We start from the raw sequence: 23,140 nt of genomic DNA, 5'->3' as shown, positions 1-23,140 counted from the left end.
GAGTCTGTTTGTTCCTCTCCTTCTGCTCCTCCCCCGCTCATGAACAAATGCTTGTTCTCTCTCTCTCTCTCTCTCTCTCTCTCTCTCTCTCTCAAATAAATAAATAAAATCTTTAAAAAAAATTAGGGGCACCGAGGTGGCTCAGGTTGTGATCCCAGAATCCTGGGATCAAGCCCCACATCAGGCTCCCTGCTCAGTGGGGAGTCTACTTGGGCTTCTCTCTCTCTTTTTCTCCCTCTGCCCCTCCCCGACTTGGGTTTGCTTTCTCTGTCTCTCAAATAAAGTCTTAAAAAAAATTAAAGATAGAATTATCATATGATCTAGTAATTCTACTACTGGGTATTACTCAAAGAAAATGAAAACAGTAATTCAAAAGAATATATGCACCCGTATGTTTACTGCAGCATTATTTACAATAGCCAAGTATGGAAGCAACCCAAGGGCCCACTAAAAGATGTGGTGTATATATACAAGGAATATTACTCAGCCATAAAAAAATATAATCTTGCCATTTGCAACAACATGGTTGAATTTAGAATGTATTATGCTAAGTGAAATAAGTCAGGCAGAGAAAGACACATACTGTATTGCTTCATGTATATGTGGAATCTAAAAAAACAAACAAATGAACAAACAAACCAAAACCAGAAACAGACCTAATAAATGCAGAGAACAAATTGGTAGTTCCCAGAGGGGAGGAGAATGAAGGAATGGAGTAAAGATTATTGAAAGGTATAGGCTTAAAAAAAAGAAAGGAAAGGAAAGGAAAGGAAAGGAAAGGAAAGGAAAGGAAAGGAAAGGAAAGGAAAGGAAAGGAAAGGAAAGGAAAGGAAAGGAAAGGAAAGGAGGAAGGAAGGAAGGAAGGAAGGAAGGAAGGAAGGAAGGAAGGAAGGAAGGAAAGAAAGAGAAAGAAAGAAAGAAAGAAAGAAAGAAAGAAAGAAAGAAAGAAAGAAAAGAAAGAAGAAAGGTACAGACTTTCAGTTAATGAAAGTCTTGGGCATGAAAGGTACAGTATAGGGAATATAGTCAGTATAGGAAATATACCATAATTGTGTTGTATGTTGACACATGGTAGCTATACTTGTGGTGAGCATAGCATAACCTATAGACCTGTCAAATCAATATTCTATATACCTGAAACTAATGTAACATTCTGTGTCAATTATAATTTTTTAAGAAATAAAATCTTGGGGCAGCCCAGGTGGCTCAGTGGTTTAGCGCCGCCTTCAGCCCAGAGTGGGGTCCTGGAGACCCGGGATCAAGTACCACGTCGGGCTCCCTGCATGGAGCCTGCTTCTCCCTCTGCCTGTGTCTCTGCCTCTCTCTCTCTCTCTCTCTCTCTCTCTCTCTCTCTCTCTCTCTCTTTCTGTGTCTTTCTTGAATACATAAATAATCTTTTAAAACAATCTTGCCATTGCAATAACATGGATGGAGCTAGAGTATAATGCTAAGTGAAATAAGTCAGAGAAAGACAAATACCATATGAGTTCACTCATGGGGAATTGAAGAAACAAAACAGATGAACAAAGGGGAAAAAAAGACAAACCAGGAAACAGATTCTTAACTATATAGAGCAAACTGATGGTTACCAAAGGGGAGGAAGATAACGGGATGGGTGAAATAGGTGAAGGAGATTAAAGAGTACACTTAACATGATGAGCACTGAGTAATGTGTGAAATTACTGAATCACTACATTGTACATCTGAAACTAATAGAACACTGTATACTAACTAGAGTGGAATTAAAATTTAAAACTTAATAAAAAATTTTTTAAAAAGCTAAATGATGTATAACCAGTCACAAAAGGACAAATCCTATATGATTCTACTCATACAAAGTACTGCAAGTAGTCTAAGTAGAAAGGTGGTTGCTGAGCAGAGGAGACTGTTGTTTAATGGGGGTAGTTTCAGTTTTGCTAGGTGAAAGGTTCAAAAGCTCTACTGCAAAACAATGTGAATACACTTAACACTGCTAAACTATATACTTAAAAATTATTGAGGGACACCTGGGTGGCTTAGCGGTTCAGTGTCTGCCTTCGGCCCAGGGCATGATCTTGGAGTTCCAGGATCAAGTCCCGTGTCAGGCTCCCTGTGTGGAGCCTGCTTCTCCCTCTGCCTATGTCTCTGCGTCTCTCTGTGTCTCTCTCATGAATAAATAAATAAAATATTTTTAGAAAATTGTTGAGATAGTAAGTCTTTAGTTACATATTTTTTACCACAATAAAAAAACCTGACAGTTATAAGGGAAGGCATAACCCAATACAACTATCAAAAAATGTAGGGAGAATGAGAGAAGTACAATAAAAGAAAAATAAACATAATGATTCCCAGTTAGATACTGGCCAGAAGTAAGAGATGACTTCAAATCTGACATTAGAAAAAAAGGATAAAAAGGAAAATGGGCTTGGAGCCAATTCCAGTATCGCTCACAGAAGGGAACCAATGACAGTGCTCCCCTAAAAAAAGATAGGTGTCAAGGGTATTATATGAAGGTATACATATAAATCTAATTATTAGAGTAAAAACAAATCTTCCCAAGCATTAAAAGTTTATATACGCATTAAATAAGGCAGATAACCTAGTCCTTATGCATGTGTGCAATGAAATCTGAAAAACTTGAGGTCAAACATAAAGATCGTATCAATAAATGTAAATGAATTAAACTCATTTACAAAAAGACAAAGTTTGGGACACTTGGGTGGCTCAGGAGTTGAGCGTCTGCCTTCAGCCCAAGGCATGATCCTATGATCCTGGGTATCAAGTCCCACCTCAGGGCCCCTGCACGGAGCCTGCTTCTCTCTCTGCCTGTGTCTCTGCCTCTCTCTCTCTCTCTCTCTCTCTCTCTCTCTCTCTCTTATGAATAAATAAATAAAATCTTAAAAAAAAAGGCAAAGTTCAGATTAACTAACAAAGCAAAATCCTTGACTATGCTGCATACAAGGTGGATACACTCTCAGGGAGGAAGAGTGGAGGGATACAGGGAGAAGGAAAAGGAGAGACTGATTCAGAAAGATTAAAAATAAAAGGATAAATTAGATGTGGACAAATGCAATTAAAAGAAATGGGACGTCACACTTTGACAACTCATAAGGTAGAAGTCAGACCAAAAAGAAAAACAAAGGACACTTCATAATGCTAAAAGATGCAATTCCTAACGAAGATGTAACAGTTCTGAAAATTCCAAACAACATAGCAAGAGCCATCAATAAGCAGAATACTTTCAATTTAAGAAAGATCAAGTGGACAAAAATTAGAGAGGATGTAGAACACCTAAACAACATAATCAGTAAGTTAGATCTTTTAGATTTAAAACTCTGAGCTCAGATAATGGAGGGTTACCTTTTAGTAAATGCACATGGAAATACGCAGGAAAATCAGCCATATCTTAGGCTACATACAGGTGAAGCTGCAATAACCCTGTCAATCTGAGGAAAATAGAAATGATACAGGAAATTGTACTATGACCTTTCTGAAGGAATGAAATGAGAAATGAATAATAAAATAAAAATTAAAATGCCCGTTGGGGTGCAAAGCTGGCACAGTAGTAAGAACATGCAATTCTTGATTTTGGAGTTGTAAGTTCAAATCTCACATTGGGTGTAGAGATTCTTTTTTTAATTAAAAGTCCTGTTGCCTGGAAACTTGAAACATAGTATTGAATATTCTTAGATCAAGTTAAATTGCAGAATTTCTTAAAAATAAAAATAAAGAAATTCTAATGTATCAAAATCTCTGACTTACCACAGGAAAATTTATAATATTTAAGTTATATTAAAAATGAAATTCAAAGACTCATACAGGACTTAAAAGCTAAGAAACAACAACAAAGCAATCTTCTACCCCTCAAAAAAAAAAAGGGAAGATTGAATAAAGGTAAAGCAGAAATTAACACTAGAATTTCTAGCATTTAATTTCTAGAAATTGAAGCTAGAAAACAGAAAAATAAACAGAATAAATCCAAAATTTGGTCATTAAAAAAATCAAAATCATCATCATAGACAAAAAGGAAGGACACACAAATACATAGAATAGACATGACAAATGGGGAATGATGATCAAAACAGAAGAAACTGAAAGTATCATAAGAGACTTGTACAGAATTCTGGGAATAAGTTTGAAGACTTCGTTGGAATGGATAATTTCTAAGAAGACTATAATTTATCCGACCGACCAGCATTAAGTCTTAAATGGCAAGTTACCATAGAAGAAAATAGAAGAACTAACATGCTCTCCCCTTACACTAAAATACCTCACCCCAGTAGGAAAATTCTACTAAACATGTAAAAATCAGGGACACCTGGGTGGCTCAGTGGTTGAGCGGCTGCCTTCAGCTCAGGGTGTGATGCTGGGGTCCTAGGATCGAGTCCCACATCGGATTCTCCCTCTGCCTATGTCTCCACCCCTCTCTCTGTGTTTCTCATGAATAAATAAATAAAATCTTTAAAACTAAATAAACATGTAAAAATCAGTATCTCAATAGCGGTTAAACTTTTCCAGACCATTAAAAAAAAAGGCAATTTCAAAGGTCCTGTTATATGAGTAAACCATTGATTTTGTACCTATTAAAGGCATTACTTCAGAGCATTCTCACTTATGAATATCATTCTAACAACTCTTAAAATGAAACATTAGCAAATGGAATCCAACAGAACATTTTTTAAAAAATCATGACCAAGTTTAGTTTATTCCTATTTGCAAGAATGATTTTACATTAGGAAATCCATTAATTCAGGACACCTGGTTGGCTCAGTATTTAAGCATCTGTCTGCCTTCGGCTCAGGTCATGATCCCGGGGTCCTGGGATCAAGTCCCGCATCAGGCTCCCTGTAGAGAACCTGCTTCTCCCTCTGCCTATGTCTCTGCCAATCTATGTCTCTCATGAATAAATAAAATCTTTTTTTAAAAAAGGAAATCCATTAATTCACTATATTCATAGAACTAAGAAGTAAAACCTTATGATCTTTTCCACAGAGAAAGGGCATTAGACAAAATCACTTCTCCCTGAGTTAACTTATAAATTTAATACCATGAGACATCCCCCCTGCCTGTTATCAACAAGTTACTTCAAAATTCTTTAGAAAGATAAATAAGCAAGAAAAGCTGGAAAATCCTGCAAAAGAAGAATGAGAGGGAGCTGGTCTCACAGACATTTAAGGATACCTTAGAGAAAGACTCTATAATTAAAAGTATTATATTGGTATCCCAATTGGACAGAGTAGACAATCCCTATAGAAATTTAGTATGTGGTAAAAAAAAAAAGAAAAGAAAAGAAATTTAGTATGTGGTAAGAGCAGTTCAAATTAGTGAGGTAAATATGATTTCAACTTTTTAATAAGTGGAGTCTAATAAAGTGGAAGGACTTCACTGCATTTGTTAAAATATAATTGGACTCACTCCTCATACCATAATGAATTCAAGAAGGATAAAGGATTTAAATCGAAACATGTAAACATTAGAAAAAACATGGGTGAAGTCCAGTATAAGCTGGGAATTAAGGAAACTTTCTAAAGAGGAGTCATAGGCAAAATGGATCCTCCAAAGAAGCCCATATGTGAATCCCTAAAACCTGTGAATATGCTATGCTACACAGCAAAAGAGACTTTGCAAACGTTATACCAGAATTCTTTAGATTGGCAATTTTATGACTATGTTTCATAATTTTTAGAAACATATGTGTGTGTATATATAAATATATATATATTTCCCAGAGTTAGGTAAAAGCCAGAAGGTAAAGGGAAAAGTGACAAATATAATAACCTGAAATTAAAATATTTTACAAGGAAAAAAACAACATTAAGCAAACTTTTAAGATATGACTAATGGCAATTGGAGAAGGACAAACATTATGTGGTCTCATTCACTTGAGGTATATAAAAAATAGTCAAAGGGAATAAAGGGGAAAGGAGAGGAAATGAGTGGGAAATATCAGTGAGGGTGACGGAACATGAGAGACTCCTAACTCTGGGAAACAAACAAGGGGTGGTGGAAAGGGAGGTGGGCGGGGGATGGGGTTACTGGGTGACGGGTACTGAGGGGGGCACTTGACAGGGTGAGCACTGGGTGTTATGCTATATGTTGGCAAATCGAATTCCAATTAAAAATATATATACACACAAAAAAGATGATTAATGCAAAATATTTGCAACTTCCATGAATAAAAATTTAATATCTCTAGGGGTACCTGGTGTCTCAGTTAAGCATCCAACTTTTGATTTCAGCTCAGGTCATGATCTCAGGGTAGTGAGACTGAGCCCCACATCAGGCTCTGTACCGAGTATGGAGTCTACCTAAGAGTCTTTCCTTCTTCTGTCTTCCCACCGCTTGTGCTTTCTCTCAGATTAAAAAAAAAAAAAAAAGGTGTCTCTAATATATTAAGAGCTTCTAAAATAAAGAAAAAGACCTACATTTCTAAAGAAAAATGGGTTAAAGATAGGAACAGAAAGTTCCCATCAAATTAAAACCACCCTGAGATATTTTCCAGCTGTTAGATTCTAAAAGTCTGACGGTACATTCTGTTGGCAAGGCTGGAAGGATGAATACATACACTGCCAGTGGGAATACAAAATAATATAAGTCCTATAGCAGAGAATTTGGCAGTATCTAATAAATCAGTGAAGTTACCCTTTGATCCAGAAATCTCACTTCTAGAAATCTAACCCAAAGACACCCTCATCATAAAAGAAAAAAACATACACATATATACATGGAAAGATGAATGCACAAAACTATTCATTATAGCACTGTTTATCTATTTTTGTTTAAATTTTTATAATAGTTACTACAGAGAGAAGGAACCAGGGAGAAGGGTACAGGTGTGGAACATAGATTTCCTTGAGTATGCCTTTCTTTATAGACTGGACACTGGAATCATTAATTTTACATAACTATAAAACAAAATAAGCTTTAGGAAAAAAGTAATTCTAAAATGAAGCAAAGCTACTATCCAATTATTGCCATAATCACTAAGGAATTGTTCCAAGTGACTTTTAAAAATACATATTTGTAACTGTACATCTCAAATAGATATGCCCCAAGGATAAAAATAGTCTTTCAAATAAATCTTCAACTGTTTTATAATCGTATCAGTGGCAGTATTATTGAGAATCCAAGAGTCACACGTGAGGCACAGGATAAAGCAAATGAACACTTACGATAATATTAAGAACTAGAATTTTCAACATAGGAGAATGGCGATATAAGTACAGTAACACTAATGTAAAAGAAAATCACTGTAGACCTGAACTGACAATATCAGTATTAACTATTGATGTAGTTTCTATTTTTTTTTTTAAAAAAAAAAAGAGAAACCAAACTAAGCATCAAACAAGACTACACGAACAAATGGAAAGATATTCCATACTCGTAGACTGGAAAAGCCAATATTGTTAAAATGTCATACTACCCAAAGCAATCTGGGGACACCTGCATGGCTCAGTCCATTAAGAGCAAGAGCAAGAGATTTCAACTCAGGTGGTGATCTTGGGTCATGAGATTAAGCCCCACTTTGGGCTCTGTGCTGGGCATGGAGCCAACTTAAGATTCTCTCTCTCCCTTGCCCCTCTCTATCCCTGCTTGCTCTCATTCTCTTTCTATAAAACAAAAATTAAAAAAAAAAAACACCCAAAGCAATCTACAGGTTCAGTACAATCCCTATCAAATATCATCGACAGCATTTTTCACAGAACTAGAACAAAAAATGCTGAAATTTGTATGGAACTACAAAAGACCTCAAATAGCCAAAGCAATCCTGAGAAGAAAAGAATAAAGTTGGAAGTATCACAATATACTTGTAGTATATACAAGATATACTACAAAGCTACAGGAGTCAAAACAATATGATACTGGCATAATAACAAACACACAAATCCATGGAACAGAATAAGAATCCAGAAATAAACTCATACTTTTATAGTCAATTAATCTACGACATAGGAGGCAAGAATACACAATGAGTAAAAGACAGTCTCTTCAACAAATGGTGTTGGAAAAACTGGACAGCTACATACCAAAGAATGAAAATAGACCACTTTCCTAAGCCATACATAAAAATAAACTTAAAATGAATGAAAGACTTAAATATGAAACCTGAAACCATAAAACTCCTAGAAGAATATATAGGCAGTAATATCTTTGACATTGGCCATAGAAACATTTTTCTAGATATGTCGCCTCTGGCAAGGGAAGCAAAAGCAAAATTAAACTTTTTAAATAAAAAGTTTGTGCACAGTGAAGGAAACCATCCACAAAACAAAAAGACAACCCTACTGAATTGGAGAAGATATTTGTGAATTACATATCTGATAAGGGGTTACTATCCAACATATTTAAAGAAGCTACACATCTCAACACTTCCCCCAAAATAATACAACTGAAATTTGAGCAAAGGACCTAAATATAAATTTTTCCAAAGAGGTCATACAGATGGCCAGTGGACAAATGAAAAGATGCTCAACATAAGTAATCATCAAACTGAAACCACAAAGACATACATGCCACCTTACACCTGTCAGAAGATGAGAAGGAACATGTTAGAGAGGCTGTGGAGAAAAGGGAACCCTTGTGCACTGTTGATGGACATGCAAATTGGTACAGCCACTGTGGAAAACAGCATAGGGACTCCCCAAAAAATTAAAAATAGAAATAGCATACAATTCAATATTTCTACTACTACATATTTACTTAAAATGAAAACACTAATTCAAAAAGATATATGCACCCCTATATTTATTACAGCATTATTTACAATAGCTAAGATATGGAAACAAACCAAGTGTCTATAATGAGTGGGTAAAGAAGATGCGATCTCTACACACATGCACGTGCACACACATAGTATACTCGATAGTATTATTTGATTATTAAAAAAAGAATTAAATCTTGCCATTTGCAACAACCAACCTGGATGGACCTAGGGAGTATAATGCTAAGTGAAATAAGTCAGTCAGAGAAAGACAAATACCCTATGAGTTCAGATGTGGAATTCAGGAAACAAATGAACCACCAAAGAAAAAAAGAAACAAAACACACTCTAAAATACACAGAACAAACTGGTGGTTGCCAAAGAAGAGGTGGATGGGGGAATTCAATTACACTTAATTGATAAGCACTGAGTAAATGCATAGAATTGTACTTCTGAAACTAGTATATTAATTATACTTCAATAAAAAAATAATAAAAAGGGGGAAGCACTTACCTTTTAAGAGATAACAATATAAAATATTTCAAATAAAATGATCTGTCTAGGATTTGCTTCAATTATTATTCCAGTGGGTAGAGGATGGGAAGGAAATAAGATTGACCAAAACCGGTAATTGTTGAAGCTGGATGATGGAGAATTAGCTAAGGGTTCATTATACTGTTCTCTTTGGATTCAAACATGTTGAAATTCCATGACAAGATGAGTGGAAGTGTGTGTGCGTGGGGGGCGGGGGGGGGTATGTTTAAAAATACCCTTGTAAATATCTTTGTACACATTATGCTAGGGTTTATATAGTACAAATTTCAATGTATGGTATTCCTAGACCAAAAATAAATAAATATTTTTGTTTTTATGGATACTGCCAAATTTTCTTTAAGTGTTGATTTACCAACAATATACAATCAACAATATACAAATGCCCATTTCTAAAACCCTCACCAACAATCTGAGAAGTTAGATGACCTGCCTAAGATCAGATTGCACAGCCAAGAAGAATAAAACTCAGATAATGGTCAGTAATTATCATATTGCCTGAGGCAGTAGTTTCAATTTGCAATTGAGTTAAAAAAAAAAAAAAAAGATGTGTGCTAAGAAAACTTATTACTGCCCTACATTTGTCTTCTGAAATAAATGGCACTATTTCCTTGGTTATCTTATGCACCGTTCTTTGAATCTGTCTCCTCTTTTGTTGGCTTTGTGCCTTCAAAGGAGATGTCCGTTCCAGTCAAATCTCCCAAAGATTTTCTGGGTAAAACACATTTCAAGATGTGCAATACACGGAAGAATGAAAATCTTTTATAACATTGTTTGTTAAACTGACAGCTCTACTTAACAGAAGCCATTAAAATATTTACAAAGTAGCAGCTGCTCTTGTAAAAAAATACAGCTTTTTGGAGGCATAAAAATAAACAAGTTGATAAGTACAAGGTAAGCCATTTGACAGCTTCTTTGTGTACATTGCACAATATACAGAAAATTCTGATATTTACAGAGCAATTATACTATAAAGCCTTTTAAGTTAAAAGGACACAGACCAAGTAAGAACTGTTTACAAGAATTCTTCACACTGATCTTTTAAACGATTTAGAAAGCCTCCAGACATAATCTTTTAAGAAGTGTTAGGTTTTTGGTGTTTTTCTTTTAAATAAGCTTTGTTCTTAAAAGATAATCATATACATGTATACATCTATAAACTGAAGTGGACATATGGACTACCAGTTAAAAATCTTTGTTCCAAGAAAACAAAACAAAATTCTAGATAATTCCTGCTTTCTGGTAAACACATAAAGTTCCCCAATTCAGTAACTTTTAGCCCAAACCCTTACTCTTTCTGCCTATGGGACACAAATACATGACTATAAAAGTAATAGATCACTAAGGCTATATGACCTCTCCCTCCCCTACCCTTTGGCTCTATTCCAAACAAAATTCTGCCTCTTTGTAGTTTGCTAGTTTAAGACTTTATGCTTTGTTAACTAGGTGGCACCAAACTACTAGCCATGCCTACAGTCTTCCCAGAAACTTAGTAACTCAATATTATATTTTTAAATTACACTACACTAATATAGCTATAATGTAAGACCATCTGACTTACAACAGTTAAGAATAATGAGACTGCTGAATTAATCCTTTTTTACTAACTGTTCTTCCCTTCTGCTGACATTTCCCCCAATTGCAACAATAATCATTTGCTGCTACTGTGGATCTCACTTACACTTTATATTCAAGGAAGCACATTTAAGCATTTTTAAAAGCACAAATGACCCAAAATAAGCCCTTTGGTATCCTCTGAGAACTTTTTTCCCTGCCTCTATGTTGTTACTCTATTTCTCCTGACCATTTTCCCTATCCTGCTATCAAACCATAAGCCCATCAAGGACAGGGATCATGTCATTTTCATGTTTATATCCCCCAGTCAGTAGAGCAACCTGCATAGAGCAGACTCTCAATAAAAGTTTGCTTATGTGGATAACCAAAACTTACTTTCACATTTGAAAACGGAACCACCTGAAAACTCTGTTTACTGACAGAGATTTATACATTTTCATTTCAGCTTTATGAATAACAAAGAGTAAAAATGGCACATGTAATGGTATTCTGGAAAATAAGTTTGCTGGTGCAAATACTTCCTAAGGGGCACCTGGGTGGCTCAGTCAGTTAAGCATCTGCCTTTGGCTCAGGTCATGATCCTGGTGTCCTGGGACTAAGTCCCACAGTGGGCTCCTTGCTCAGTGGGGAACATCCTTCTCCCTCTCACTCTTCCTCACTCTCTGTCAAATAAACAAATAAAATCTTTAAAAGAAAAAATGAAAACACTTCCTACAAACATTTTCATCATCCTTAAGATAATACTAGCAGATTGCCAAGCAGAATTTATTACTGAAAATTATTGGACTCCAAACCACATCTATTTTGTCAGGGACACGAAAAAAATTGGTAACACCAGGAATTGGGAAAAGGACTCAATGTGAGAATAAATGCAATCATCTTTGTCTACATAAAAGCATTGTTTGGGGCAGGCTGGGTGGCTCAGCGGTTTAGCGCCACCTTCAGCCTAGGGTGTGATCCTGGAGACCCGGGATCGAGTCCCATGTGAGACTCCCTGCATGGAGCCTGCTTCTCCCTCTGCCTGTGTCTCTGCCTCTCTCTCTCTGTGTCTCTCATAAATAAATAAATAAATAAATAAATAAATAAATAAATAAATAAATAAATAATTTTTTAAAAGCATTGTTTTTTACCTGTTACAGTTTTACACACACATTGTGGAAACTAGTGACTTCACTTGTGGAATGAGTGAATTCAGCAAGATAGGAATCTTTAGGCCCCTGTTCTCCCATAAAGTCACCAATTTAACAGCAACATAAGGAACAAAATACCTTTGTGAGAACTCTAGAAACTAGTTAAGGGACTACAGCACCCACACCAGTGCATAAACAAGAAAAGTGGTGGCTTCCAATAAAAGTAAAAGGGCTCATTGCATGTTGCTCACCCTACACAATACCCCTCCCCTTGGGTAGTGTGGTGCAATAGGAAGAAGCCAGCCCCTCCCTTGAGACAGAAAGAATAGAGGGAAACTTAAGTACAGTGTTCTGGATTCTTTGGGAGCTGCACAAGGAACTGATTTCTATCCTTCCTAGCTTGGAGTGTTGATGAGAAGGCCAGCAGCACAGTCTGCATATCAGGCTGGAGACCACTGAAAACAGGTGAGGACCTTGGTGTGAAGGCCTTGGTGCACAGCCAAGGCTCTTCAGTCATGCAAGCAGGCACCACGAGGCAGGGCAAGAGAATAGAGCAGAGGAATTAAACAGAAATAGAAATAGAAATTTCCTGAGGGGAAAAAAAAACTGGGACATCAAGATAGGCAAAAGCACACACTAAAATAAAATATACTAAATGTCCTAATATATACTAAAATAAAAGCTCACACACAACCTCAAAGACACATCAGAAGGTCTGAGAGGTCCCAGAACTGCTAGAGTTAGTCTGTTTGGTGAAGATCTTTCCCTGAACAAAACAAGTCCATAAGGACTAGAAGAGATGACTATTTTTTTCAAATGAGAAAAATCTCAACAAAAGGTCACAAGGCATACAAAGAAACAGGGAAACATGATCTGATCAAGGATTAAAAATAAGCCCCGTAAGTTGAAGAAGGGAAATACACATCTATAAAGTTCCTAAGAATTTAAAATAACTGTCATAAAAATGATCAATAACATTAAATAGAACAAAGACAACTACACAAATCAGGAAAACAACCAATACATGAACAAAATGAGAATATCTGCGAAGAGAGAGAAAATATTTCAAAAAGCCCCCCCACAAATTCTGAAGCTGAAAAATAGAATAACTGAACTGAAAAATTCACCCGAGGAGTTCAAAAACAGACTTGTTCAGGCAGAAGAAAGAACTGGCAAACTTGAACACAGGTCATTTGAAGTCATTGAGTCAGAGAAACAAAAGGAAAAAAGAATGAAGAAAAGTGAAGAGAGCCTAAAAGTCTTATGGGACACCATCAAAGTGGCCAACATATGCGTTATAGGAGTCCCAAAAGGAAAAGAAGGACCTAGAGCTCATTTAAAAAAGAATGACTGAAAATTTCCTAAATCTTAGGAAAATAGGAAAGAAATGAAAACACAAACTCAAGAACTCAATGAACTCCAATTAGCTAGCATAAACACAAAAAGACCTACATTATAATCACACTGTTAAAAGTCAAAGAGAATCTTAGAGACACAGCAAGAGAAAAATGACTCATGATGTGCAGAGGAGCCTTGGTAAGATTATTAGAGTTCTCAGCAGAAACCTTGCATATCACAAGACAATGGGGTGTATACTAGGAGGGCTAGAAGAAAAAAACTGTCAACCAAGATTATTGTGTCCTGTAAAAATGTGCTTTGAAACTGATGGGAAATTAAGATCCTCCCAGATTAAATAAAAGCTGAAGGAATTCAGTACCTGCCTTACAAAAAAAAATTAATTAATCCTGTAAATTAAAACAGAAAAATGATGGACAGCAACATAGTAGAACATGAAAGTATAAAGTTACCCAGTAAAGAAAGGTAAATAATTGGGCACATACAGAATCTTGTATTACTGTGAGTTTGCTGCATAAATCTGCATTTAATTCTTATGAGAGTATAAAAAGCAAACCCCTCCAAAAATCCTGTAAATTTGTGTTAACAGGTATACAATATATAAAGATATAATTTCTAGCAATAACAAACGGAGGGGCAGAACTGTAAAGAAGTAAGGTTTTTGTATGTAATTAAAATTACCAATTTAAAATAGATTTTTAACTTTTAAGATATTTTATGTAATCAAAATTATAGACAAAAGAAAAACTATAGAATACACAAAAAAGTAAATGAGAAGAAAGCCACAGCATATCACTAACAAAAACAAAAACAAAACACCCACAAAGAAATACAAAAAAAAAAAATGTACTAAGAGATATAAGGACCAAAAAGCTGTAAGACATTTGAATACAAGTAATAAAAGGCAATGGTAAGTCCTTCTGTATCAGTAATTATATTAAATGTAAATAGATGAAACTCCCCAGTCAAAATACATAGATTGGCTGAGTGGATTAAAAAAAACCAGATCCAACAACAGGCTGAAAATAAAAGGATGGAAAAAGATATTTTGTGCAAACGATAACAAGTGGGCAGAGTTGTCTGTACTAGTATCAGGCAAATAGACTGTAAGTTCCAGTGTCCAGAGGCCCATGAACCAGGAGTTCCAATGTCACAAAGCAGTAGATGGATATACCAGTTGAAGAAGAGAGAGACAATTTGTCCTTTCTCTGCCCTTTTGTTCTATTTGGGCCTTCAACAGACCCGATGATACCTGTCAACATTAGTGAAAGTGGACTTCTTTACTCAGTCTACTGATTCAAATGCTGCTTGCTTCCTGAACCCACTCAAAGACACACCCCAAAATAACATTTTACTGGGTATCTGAGCATACCTCAGGCCAGTCAAGTTGACACATAAAATTAACCACCATGATATGGAAATTAAGGAACACTTTTTAAATAACCAATGGATCAAAGGAGAAATCACAAGGGAAATTAGAAAATATCTTTAGACAAATGAAAATGAAAACACAACATACCAAAATTTATGGGATGCAGCAAAAGCAGTGCTGAGAGAAAAGTTTTTAACAGTCAATGTTTACATTAAAAAAAGAGTAAAGATCTCAGATCAACAATCTAACTTTTATATCTCAAGAACTAAAGAAAAAAAGAACTAAGCCCCAAGTTAACAGAAGGAAGGAAATAAAAAAGATCAAAACTGAAATAAATTAGAGACCAGAAAAACAGTAGAAAAGATCAAGGAAATCAAGAGGTGTTTTTTTTTTTTAATCTTCAACACAAATTGACAAATCATAAGCTAGATTAAGAAAAAAAGAAATGAAAAAAAAAGAAAAAAGAAATGACTCAAAAATGACAATAAAAAATGAAAGGGGCTCTTATAACCAATACCACAGAAATAAAAAGGATTTTAAGTGTACTATGAACATTTACATGCCAACAAATTATAAAACTGTAAATTGTATAAATTGTAGAAATGGATAAATCAAAAAGAAAAGTCAGGACTTGACAGCTTCAATGGATTAGGATATCCTACTACACATTTAAGGAAGAATTAACACCAATCCTCCTCAAACTTTTGCAAAAAACTGAAAAGGAAACAACATCCCAAACTCACTCTTTGAAGCCATCATTATTCTGTGTAGGAATGCTGACAATACTGATTCCATCTGGTTCACTTTCACTCAATAACCTCCCTTGGGGTTACGTGTTCCAGGCCCACTTGAGATTAATATACATACCTTCGAAATCCTGCCAAGGCTAGGATCGGGAGACATGTTCTGGCCTCCCATGACTCTATTAGCAATAACGTAGTCTTTCTCCTTCCTGACACACAGGTAGTGCCACAGGGTCTGCTTAAAGGTTAGCTATCAATTAGGTGCATGCGAACCCTTTGAGGTTCATGTGAACATTTTGAGCTCACTATACTGTCCTTGTGTCCCCTCACTCTAATATCTATGGACTAAAGCCCGGATTTTGTAGATAATAAGTGTATAGCTGCCATCATCCTCCACCTGCTCTCCCCCCATCAATAAGTTACCCTTAATAAAATTCTGTGTAAACTGTATGGAGTCACCTCCTTCATTTTCCTGCCTCAAAATGCCTTTTCAATTCGGGGATACTTTGATGTCCCTGCTCCACTTCCTAGTACCCTAATACCAAAGCCAGGCAAAGACACTAAAGAATAGACCAGGGGATCCCTGGGTGGCTCAGCAGTTTAGTGCCTGCCTTCGGCCCAGGGCATGATCCTGGAGTCCCGGGATTGAGTCCCACGTCAGGCTCCCTGCATGGAGCCTGCTTCTCCCTCTGCCTGTGTCTCTGCCTCTCTCTCTCTCTCTCTCTCTCTCTCTATGTCTCTAATGAATAAATAAATAAATAAATAAAATCTTTAAAAGAAAAATGAATAGACCAGTATCTCTGATGAATATTGATACAAAATTCTTAACAAAATACTACTAAACCAAATACAGCAGCATATTAAAAAGATTATACTCCAAGTAATAATTTATTTCTAGAATGCAAGGACAGTTCAACCTACAAAAATAAATTGATTTAATATACCACATTAACAGAATAAAGAACAGAAACAATATATATTTCTCAATTGATACAGAAAAAGCATTTGGCAAAACCCAATACCCTTTCATGATAGAACTCAATAAACTAAATGTAGAAGGAAACTACTTTGATGTAAAAAAAAACCCATATTAAAATTATTAAAAGCTCACAGCTAACATCATAGTCAGTAGTGAAACCAAAAGCTTTTCCTCTATAATCATGAACAAGACAAGGATGCCCTCTTTCTCTATTACTTTTTGACACAGCCACTGGAAATCCCAGTCAGAACAATTAAGAAATTAAATAAATAAAAGGCATCCAAATCAGAAACAGACTCTTAACTACAGAGAAGAAACGGATGATTACCAGAGGGGAGGTGAGTGGGGAAATGGATAAGGGAGTGTGCTTGCTCTGATGAGCACAGGGTATTGCATGGAAGTGCTGAATCACTCTGTTCTACATTTAAAATTAATATTACACTGTATGTTAACTAACTGGAATTTAAAAACTTCTTTAAAAAATTTAATGAACAATTTGTAAAGAAAAATTTAAAAACAATTCCATTTACAAGAGCATCAAGAAAAATAAAATCCATAGGAATAAACCTAAAGAGGTGAAAGACTTGTACACTGAAAAGTAGAAAACACTGATGACAAAGACCGTAATAAGTAAAAAAAACAAAAAACAAACAAAAAAAACCTCCCTTTTGTTCGTGGGTTGTAAGATTTATTTTTAAAGTGTCCATACATCCCAAAGGAATCTAAAAATTTAATGTAATCTTTATCAAAATCCCTATGACATATTTTGCAAAAATAGAAAAACCCGTCCTAAAATTCATATGGAATCTCAGAAATCCTGAAGAACCAAAATAATCTTGAGAAAGAATAAAGCTGAAGGACTCACACTTCCTCATTTCAAAACTTACTGCAAAACTACAGTAATCAAAACAATATTGTACTAGCATAAAAACAGACAGACTAATGGAATAAAATAGCCCAGAAATAAATCCTTACATACATGGTCAAATGATTTTCAACAAGGTACCCAGTCCATTTAATTCAGTGGGGGAAAGGACAGTCTTTTCAATAAATGGTGCTTGGAAAACTGGATATCAATATTTTTAAAAATATGAAGTTGACAGCTTAACTTGCACCATATATGAAAATTAACTCAAAATGGATCCAAGACCTAAACTACAAAACTTTCAGGGAAAAAACAGGGAGGAAACCTCATGACATCATTGGATTTGGCAATGGTTACTTGGAGAGAATACCAAAAGTATAGGCAACAAAAGTAAAAATAAATTGGACTGCATCAAAATTTAAAACTTTTACTCATCAAAGGATACTATCAACAGAATGCAAAGGCAACCCATGAAATGTGAGAAAATACTTGAAAATCATATATCTGATAAGGGATTAATATCCAGAATATATAAAATACTCCCAAAACTCAACAGCAAAAATCAAACAACTTGATTCAAAAATGGGCAAAGGGATTTGAATAGATATTTCACCAATGAAGATAAGCAAATGGCCAATAAAGACATGAAAATATGTTCAACATCAATGATATTTATGGAAATGCAAAATCAAAACTACAATGAGATACCACTTCACACTCATTAGAGTGGCTATAATTAAAAAAAAAAAAGAAAATGACAAGTGTTGGCAAAGTTGTGGAAAAATTGGAGCACCGTTGGTGGGATTGTAAAATTGTGCAATGATAACAAAAACAACATGGTAGTTCATTAATTAAAAGCGGTTGGGGCACCTGGCTGGCTGAGGCAGGGGAGCATGTGACACTCAATCTGGGGATCATGAGTTTGAGCCCCAAATGGGGTACAGAGATTGCTTAAATAAAACTTCTAGGGGAGGGGCAAGATGGCGGAAGAGCAGGGTCCCCAAATCACCTGTCCCCACCAAATTACCTAGATAACCTTCAAACCATCCTGAAAATCTACGAATTCGGCCTGAGATGTAAAGAGAGACCAGCTGGAACGCTACAGTGAGAAGAGTTCGCGCTTCTATCGAGGTAGGAAGACGGGGAAAGAGAAATAAAGGAACAAAAGGCCTCCGAGGGGGAGGGGCACCGCGAGGAGCCGGGCTGAGGCCTGGGCGAGTGTCCCCAGGACAGGAGAGCCCCGTCCCGGAGGAGCAGGAGCTGCACCAACCTTCCCGGGCGGAAAGGGGCTCGCAGGGAGTTGGAGCAGGACCCAGGAGGGCGGGGATGCCCTCGGGCTCCCGGGGACACTAACAGACACCTGCGAGCGCAGGAGAGTGCGCTGAGCTCCCTAAGGGCTGCAGCGCCCGCACAGCGGACCGGAGCCCGGAGCAGCTCGGAGGGGCTCGGGAGCTGCTCCAGGGAGGGAGCTGCAGGGCGGGAGCGCGAATCCAACAGCGCAGGCCCCGGAGCACAGGGCGCCGGGACACAGCCCAGGATCCCGCCTCCCCCTGGGACAGGCAGAGGCCCGGAGGGCCCAGGACAGCGAGGACGCTCCTGCCCCGAGCTGAGCAGATCAGCGGCCCCGCCCGGAGCCTCCAGGCCCTGCAGACGGAGAACCGAGAGCCCCGAGCCCCGTTGTTCCTGCGGAGGCTGAATCCAGGCTTCCAGAGTTGCCATAGCAACTGCGGCTGATCCTCCCGGGGCCCCACGGGGTGAACAACCCCCGCTGAGCCCGGCAGCAGGCAGGGGCAGAGCAGCTCCCCCAAGTGCTAACACCTGAGAATCAGCACAGCAGGCCCCTCCCCCAGAAGACCAGCTAGACGGACCAGTGATACTCCCCCGTGTTCCAATACAACTTGTTTTTGGCCACTCTGCACTGAGCAAAATGACTAGAAGGAAAACCTCACCTCAAAAGAAAGAATCAGAAACAGCCCTCTCTCCCACAGAGTTACAGAATCTGGATTACACTTCAATGTCAGAAAGCCAATTCAGAAGCACTATTCTACAGCTACTGGTGGCTCTAGAAAAAAGCATTAAGGCCTCACGAGACTTCATGACTGCAGAATTTAGATCCAATCAGGCAGAAATTAAAAATCAATTGAATGAGATGCAATCCAAACTAGAAGTCCTAACGACGAGGGTTAACGAGGTGGAAGAACGAGTGAGTGACATAGAAGACAAGTTGATGGCAAGGAGGGAAACTGAGGAAAAAAGAGATAAACAATTAAAGAACCATGAAGACAGATTAAGGCAAATAAATGACACTCTAAGGAGGAAAAACCTACGTTTAATTGGGGTTCCCGAGGGCGCCGAAAGGGACAGAGGGCCAGAATATGTATTTGAACAAATCCTAGCTGAAAACTTTCCCAATCTGGGAAGGGAAACAGGCATTCAGATCCAGGAAATAGAGAGATCCCCCCCTAAAATCAATAAAAACCGTTCAACACCTCGACATCTAATAGTGAAGCTTGCAAATTCCAAAGATAAAGAGAAGATCCTTAAAGCAGCAAGAGACAAGAAGTCCCTGACTTTCATGGGGAGGAATATTAGGGTAACAGCAGACCTCTCCACAGAGACCTGGCAGGCCAGAAAGGGCTGGCAGGATATATTCAGGGTCCTAAATGAGAAGAACATGCAACCAAGAATACTTTATCCAGCAAGGCTCTCATTCAAAATGGAAGGAGAGATAAAGAGCTTCCAAGACAGGCAGGAACTGAAAGAATATGTGACCTCCAAACCAGCTCTGCAAGAAATTTTAAGGGGGACTCTTAAAACTCCCCTTTAAGAAGAAGTTCAGTGGAACAATCCACAAAAACAAGGACTAAATAGATATCATGATGACACTAAACTCATATCTGTCAATAGTAACTCTGAACGTGAATGGGCTTAATGACCCCATCAAAAGGCGCAGGGTTTCAGACTGGATAAAAAAGCAGGACCCATCTATTTGCTGTCTACAAGAGACTCATTTTAGACAGAAGGACACCTACAACCTGAAAATAAAAGGTTAGAGAACCATTTACCATTCAAATGGTTCTCAAAAAATACCCTAAAAACTATAGAACACTTCTGAAAGAAATTGAGGAAGACACAAAGAGATGGAAAAATATTCCATGCTCATGGATTGGCAGAATTAATATTGTGAAAATGTCAATGTTACCCAGGGCAATTTACACGTATAATGCAATCCCTATCAAAATACCATGGACTTTCTTCAGAGACTTAGAATAAATTATTTTAAGATTTGTGTGGAATCAGAAAAAACCCCAAACAGCCAGGGGAATTTTTAAAAAAGAAAACCGTATCTGGGGACATCACAATGCCAGATTTCAGGTTGTACTACAAAGCTGTGTTCATCAAGACAGTGTGGTACTGGCACAAAAACAGACATATAGATCAACGGAACAGAACAGAGAACCCAGAAGTGGACCCTGAACTTTATGGTCAACTAATATACGATAAAGGAGGAAAGACGATCCACTGGAAGAAAGACAGTCTCTTCAATAAATGGTGCTGGGAAAATTGGACATCCACATGCAGAAGAATGAAACTGGACCACTCTCTTGCACCATACACAAAGATAAACTCAAAATAGATGAAAGATCTAAATGTGAGACAAGATTCCATCAAAATCCCAGAGGAGAACTCAGGCAACACCCTTTTTGAACTTGGCCACAGTAACCGGAGAAGGACAAACAGTGTATGTTCTCATTCATTTGGGGAATATGAATAATAGTGAAAGGGAATATAAGGGAAGGGAGAAGAAATGTGTGAGAAATATCAGAAAGGGAGACAGAACATAAAGACTTCTAACTCTGGGAAATGAACTAGGGGTGGTGGAGGGGGAGGAGGGCGGGGGGTGGGGGTGAATGGGTGACGGGCACTGAGGGGGACACTTGACGGGATGAGCACTGGGTGTTATTCTGTATGTTGGTAAATTGAACACCAATAAAAATTAATTTATAAAAAAAAATAAAAAAATAAAACTTCTAATTAATTTTAAAAATTAAAAATAGAACTTACAAATGATCCAGCAACCCCACCTATTGGTATATATCCAAAGGAGTTATAATCAAGGTATCAAAAAGATACCTGCAGACACATCTTCATAACAATTATTCACAGCAGCCAAAAGCTGGAAGCAATCCGAATCTCCACAGATGGACAAATAGATAAACAAAATGTAGTATATATATACATATATTACGTACATACATATCATTCAGCCTTAAAAAGGAAGGAAATCCTAAAACATGGATAAACCATGAGGACATTATGCAAAGGGAAATATGCCAACCACATAAATGCAAATATGACAGTCACAGAAATGCAAATACTATATGATACCACTTCAATGAAGTATCCAAAGTAGTCAGATTTGTAGAAACAAAAAGCAAAATGGTGGTCACCAGGGCCTACAGGAAGGGACACAGGAATAAATAGGGAGTTAAGTGGGTGTACGGTATCAATTTTACAAGCAGAAAAAAATTTGGAGATCTCTTGCACAATAAGGTGAATATATTTAATACTACTGAACTGTATACTTTATTTTTTCAAAGATTTTATTTATTTATTCATAGAGACACACAGAGAGAGAGAGGCAGAGATACAGGCAGAGGGAGAAGCAGGCTCCACGCAGGGAGCCTGACGTGGGACTCGATCCAGGGTCTCCAGGATCACGCCCTGGGCTGCAGGCGGCGCTAAACCTATGCGCCACCGGGGCTGCCCTGAACTGTATACTTTAAAAATGGTTTTAACATGGTTTAAAAAAAAAATACACAGAGTATAGTCCTAAGAGTTTTTGGCCTTTAATAAAGTTTGTTTTTTCAAATATATTTTTCACAACTTCAGGATGCTTTGCAATTTTTCTAAACAATGCCCTAAGTTGCCAATTTTAAAGTTTGCTCTGTACATCTGTATGAGTGGGAGTAGCAAACTCTCTATACACTTTATTGGAAAATATACATTCTTGTAACAGATACGTTACTTTTTTGCTTTCAAAATGTGTTCTACAGGTGGAGTATAAAATAATTCACTTCTCACAGTTTTCCAATATAATAAAGTATTCCAGTAGTTGGTTAACAACAACAACATTGTTTGATTAATAAAATGCTGGTTAAAAACACTATGAGAAAGTTGTAAATGAATTTTTAAAATGTGAACTTCAAAACATTATTCAATTATCAGATGTGAACTTGAAAATATTAATTATTCAGTTATCAAATTCCCCTGGTTGAGCTAAGTGCCAGAATGACAGAAGTCATATGGGGACTAGGACTACAAGTTTTCCATTGTGCACTATATAGTTAATTGACAAATTTTTTCAAAGTTTCATTGGGATATGCAAAAGTTTTCCTGTAATCATACTTAAAAGGAGTTAGCAGAAATGTTATCTGATTTTGACTCATATCTTGATCATTTTTTAACAGAACTCCTGGGGCCTTTGGACAGAGGAGATATGCTAAATGAAGCTTTTGTTGGTTTATCTTTACCTCCTCAAGGAGAAGACAAATTTCCAGATAACCTCCCTCCCTTTTGTTCAGTCCATAAACATATTCAACAAAGAACACTGAATGACTCTTCTAATAGGTAAGATATGTTGAATCAAGAAAAGTGCTCCACAGAATACTTAGTACTAAATTTAAATATTCCCTGTTTAAATGCAAACTAATAGTTAAGCAAGAATTTTTCAAAATGTCAAAGAAAAAAGTGTGCATTTTCTCATGGCAATGACTTTGCAGTAGTTTGGTCATGCGAAAGCAGGTACAATGGAAGAAGAATCGAATGTAAACAAAATATTGTTAGAATGTTATTCCAGACCAACATGAACATGAAATTACTATAAC

At 37.0% G+C, this 23,140-nt stretch overlaps 1 protein-coding gene across 1 annotated transcript in view; it reads left to right on the top strand.

The window, feature by feature from the left end:
* The window catches only part of WDPCP (WD repeat containing planar cell polarity effector), a 346,888-nt gene that overhangs the window by 250,736 nt on the left and 73,012 nt on the right, over positions 1–23,140 (top strand). Inside the window, exon 15 of the mRNA XM_055329451.1 lies at positions 22,724–22,883. Coding sequence (XP_055185426.1) covers positions 22,724–22,883 — 160 coding nt within the window. The remainder of the gene's footprint in view (positions 1–22,723; positions 22,884–23,140) is intronic.

This window comes from Nyctereutes procyonoides, unplaced genomic scaffold (genome assembly GCF_905146905.1).
Source record: "Nyctereutes procyonoides isolate TBG_1078 unplaced genomic scaffold, NYPRO_anot_genome, whole genome shotgun sequence".
Classification (NCBI taxonomy): Eukaryota; Metazoa; Chordata; class Mammalia; order Carnivora; family Canidae; genus Nyctereutes; species Nyctereutes procyonoides.
Note: the sequence above shows the minus strand (reverse complement) of the source record. Positions and strands in the feature narration are given on the sequence as shown.